This window comes from Buceros rhinoceros, unplaced genomic scaffold (assembly GCF_000710305.1).
Source record: "Buceros rhinoceros silvestris isolate BGI_N320 unplaced genomic scaffold, ASM71030v1 scaffold33411, whole genome shotgun sequence".
Lineage (NCBI taxonomy): Eukaryota > Metazoa > Chordata > Aves > Bucerotiformes > Bucerotidae > Buceros > Buceros rhinoceros.
In genome coordinates this window covers 7,584-11,739 of record NW_010394403.1, presented here as the reverse complement: position 1 = coordinate 11,739, position 4,156 = coordinate 7,584, and the positions used below count along the sequence as shown (strand labels likewise).

General features: G+C 52.6%; 1 protein-coding gene across 1 annotated transcript in view; it reads right to left on the bottom strand.

Moving 5' to 3' along the window:
- The window catches only part of LOC104501409 (chromosome unknown open reading frame, human C11orf24), a 6,660-nt gene extending 2,643 nt beyond the window's left edge, over positions 1-4,017 (bottom strand). The window contains exons 1-2 of the mRNA XM_010145213.1: positions 3,861-4,017; positions 505-621 (exon numbers count right to left, since the gene is read on the bottom strand). Coding sequence (XP_010143515.1) covers positions 505-621; positions 3,861-4,017 — 274 coding nt within the window. The remainder of the gene's footprint in view (positions 1-504; positions 622-3,860) is intronic.
- Positions 4,018-4,156: the final 139 nt, after the last annotated feature.

Genomic DNA, 4,156 nt, shown 5'->3' with positions numbered 1-4,156 from the left:
GTGGAGCGAGGGGGGGGGAGTCGGTCTATTCTCCCCAGGAACAAGCAACAGAACAAGAGAAAAAGGGCTCAAGTTGCACCAGGGGAGGTTGAGGTTGGCCCTGAGGAGCCATTTCTGTCCCGTTAGGGTTGTGCAGGCGTGTCCCCGGCTGCCCAGGGCAGTGGTGGAGTCCCCATCCCTGGGGGGGTTTCCCAGCCGTGTGGAGGTGCTGCTGAGGGACAGGGGGCAGTGGGGACCTGGCAGTGCTGGGGGAATGGTTGGACTCGATGAGCTTAAAGGTCTCTTCTAACCAAAATGATTCTGTGGTTCTCAGTATCAGAAGTCACTCAGACACATGCCAGACGCCAGTGAAACACTTTTTCCAGCGAAACGAGTTTACCTATGGATTCACGTATGTCACAACACACCTCCCTCAGCTGAAAGCCAGGCGAGGTCTAAACGCAGACACTGAAAGCAAAAGGACCAGGCTCCTGGGTTTAGCAGGAGCCTGAAGCATTGCGTTACCTCCGAGCAGGTCTCTGATGTCTTGTTCTCCGGCATTCTGGCACACGCTCAGCTGGTGACACTGCAAGAGGATGCAGCGATTCTGGTGGGGCACAGACCAGTTACAGTGACGGTTACCTGAAAACAGCAGAGAAAATGGGTCACGACACACAGTACACTGACCATGCTGCTTCGCAGCTGTGAGTAAAGAACTCAAAAAAACCCCAAACAAATCACAGCTGAAGGTCTGGACTTAAAGGACCCTGATATAGCAAAAATACCTGGAAAGCCAACGAACACGACAGAGCGGCTGCAGCCTGCCTGCCACTGACTTGTCACCAGCATCTCCCAGTGACAGCAGTTCACCCCACCAGCGCCGGGAGCTGCAGGCGTTTACTCATCATTTGATACCATTAGCCACGGGAGCCACCGCAGACATTGTCCTTTACACGACGAACCCTGACACAAGCTGAATAAACCCATCAGAGCAGGAGCTCTCTCTCCTGGCATCCCTCCGAGCTCACTAACTTCCTTCTGGTGTGTCTACAAACAGGCAACCAAGCTTTGGGGGGAGGGTTGAACTGTCCGTAAAAACCATTTACATTACCACAGTTATTGAAAGGGCTCGTGGAAAATCTACGAACTTGGAGAAATGCCTGTTCCAACAACTGCAGTCCGTTTTACCAGCCCTAAAGAAACCGGCAAAGGAGGAATTTTACTGGTAAAATTTGAGAAATTGTTGAGAAAGTGAATGAAACTATTCAAAGCCTTTAAAAATGGTACTTAAAAAGTAATAAAAGGAAAAGCATCACCAGTCAAACAGCGCAGGAGATACAGCAGCAGCACTTCATGAAATTACAACCCACTCCTCAGAAACCAAAGCGAGTTTGGATGTGCCCCGATTCCCTGTCCCACCTCCTGCCCCGCTCCCGAGGAGCGGGAGAAACACTGCCCCGCTGCTGAGCCTGCTGGTACTGGAAGGGAGCCGCAGTGCCCAAAGGCGAGTGGAAGCCAGACGGGCGTCGTGGAAGGAGGGAGCAGGAACATGGCATGTCTTGCGGCCGTTCCGTATTTTCCCCAGAGCGTGGAGGACAGTGCAGAAGTACGGCCAGTGGGCTCTGTCCTCAGAGCCAGACTGCTCAGACAGCCAAGATGTTTCCCTCCAGCCCTGGCTGGAGAAGAAACTTGGGAGAGCTCTGGATGATGGCTGGGCTGCAAAGGGAAGAGCACGAGCTTCCCTTACTTGCCAGCATGGGTTCACTGGGCTCACCAGGCACCTGGGAGCCCGGACTGCAGATCTTTGCAGAGATGGGCACTTTCTCCGGCATGTATCTCGCTTACCCCAGCAGCATCTGGAGGCTGGAACCCACTGCATCAGGAGATGTATGGAGCAAACCGTTCCCACCTGTGTGGCAGCCCCAGAGGGTTTTGCTGCCTTTACCAGCACGTAACTCGAGTGTCCGGCTGTCTCAGAGCAGTACAATGGCTTGCTGGCACGTGAGTTGGCTGACTACGTACCCCGGCCTCTGTGTGGACACTGGAAGGCGATGCTGGGCAAGCTGGACCAGCCAGCAGTCCCTTTTCTGCAGCACACATCGGAGACGTGAATGTACTGGCAAGGGAGGTTCTTGTTGTGACAGTCGCGCTACTTTCTCTAAGTTAGGGAAGTTATGCCAGCAAGGTATGGCTTACATCCCCAGAGAAGAGCCTCACCAGCTAGGAATGCTATTTTTCCGCTTCACGTAGCTATGATGTCTCCCTGTGCTACCTTGGCACCACAATATCTTTAAAAATAACACCTCTGCTCCTTTACTGACAGCTACACAGACCTAACTATCCTGCTGTCTAAGCCCAGGCCTCACGTCTGCAATCAAAGCAAGCACAAAAATAAACAAACTTGGGGAACTAGAAATATAAATAAATATACTTTGGGGGAAGGTGGGAATGAAGAACGAGAGCACTTAAAGTGGATCTTAAAACCTAAAGCTAATAATAAATAATAAAAAAAGACATTTCAGGTTCTTCTCTACAGATAATCTTTCTGCACATGGCTATACATTTATGTCAAGAATTTCTGTCTTTTCCATCTCCCTTGACACCAGGTAGTGCAACAGGTTGGCCATCAAGTAACAAACAGCAACTCAGTTGCATCAGTGGGTTTAACACAGAACGTGGAAGCTGAAAAGGTTGATGCTTCGGGGTTTCGTCTGGAGTGGTCTCCTGAGGATGTTACGGGTTACCTAATTCCAGAGGCTCCAGCCCCTCTGCCCAAGCACTCAGCTGGACTTGCTCTGCACAAAACACATCATGATGGTGTAAAAAAAAGTGGCTGAAGTAATCAACAGGGCGAAGCATGTACTCGGGTCATCTCCCAGCCCTGCGCACTGACGGGATTCCTCACATCCCTCCTCTGGAAGAGGCAGCTGATAGCAGCGTTTCTAGCCTTATCAAGGTGTTAGGCGGTTAGGATGACCTGTGCAGAGTGTTCAGAGATTCTCAGGTGGAGCAGACACACGTGCAGTGCCACAGACCCACAACATCAGCACGGTCACTGTCAACCATCATCTGTCCAGGGTCTCCACCTCAGAAAGCAGAAGTGGCGGTTTTCACAGCTGCGGTGCCTGGCAGACAAACCCCCTCACATCTCACCTCCCCCAGCAAACGCTCAGTTTATCCAAGCGCTTTCCTCCCACTGTGGGGGGCATCTCAGGTTTGAAACAAGGGTCTGTAACCACCGGGCATTTCACAACACATCTCTATGATGCCGCTCTGCACCAGCTGTCAGACACTCCTCCACCTGCACCGAGGTCTCTTCTCCACCGCAGCATCACCAGCAGCTGGAGGTGCTACGAGCTTTCACAGGGACCAACCGGAAAGACTCACTCAGCAGTTTAACGCTCTCTGAAGCCATCTCCGAGGCAGACGGCAGAAGGCTCTCGGCTCCCCAGATTCGCTGAACCCTGTGCTCGGCAGTAGGATACGACTGGTTCCTTCTGAGGTAGAAAATGCACAAATACCAGTGGGCAACGCCTACTGGTTCCAGTGCAGCTGTCAACAACAGCGCTGCTCACTTGCCAAGATCTGGCAGCGTGGAATAATCACTCCTCCCGTCCCGTGACCTGACCCTGTCTGCACGCCACCAGTGTGCACACGCTGGTCCTGACGGCAGCTGGAAGGGCCCTGGGAAAGGGCTGCTCCAGGTTCAGTTGAACCAAAGCTGTCAGAAGCTATTCACAGCACAGCACTGCTCAGAGAAGCCAGAGCTGTAAATGCCTGTAACCACAGGGAATTAAGGCAGCCAGCTGTCAGGGGGCAGAGGAGACCCTTCAGGAAGAGAGAACCCAGCTGGAGTGCCAGCCGAGGGCCAGGAACCTCACCTGGAACAGCTGGGCTCTGACAGGCCTGCCTGCACTGCTCCTCAGAGGTAAGCCTGCTTATCCTCATGACACGGACTCCTCTCCCGTTCAGGACAGAGAGCCCGGGATCACACACGCAGGAGGAGATCAGTGGGAGCAATATGATGGCAGTCCACATCTTCAGGGCTGGCCTTGCAGGGAGGCTTCTCTTCCCGAGAGCAATTCCTTCTGATGCCAGTTTCAGATCCACTGCAATATCCCTATTGATAAAAAAAGAAAAAGAGATGAATTTGTATCAAGAGAGCGTTGTACTAAAC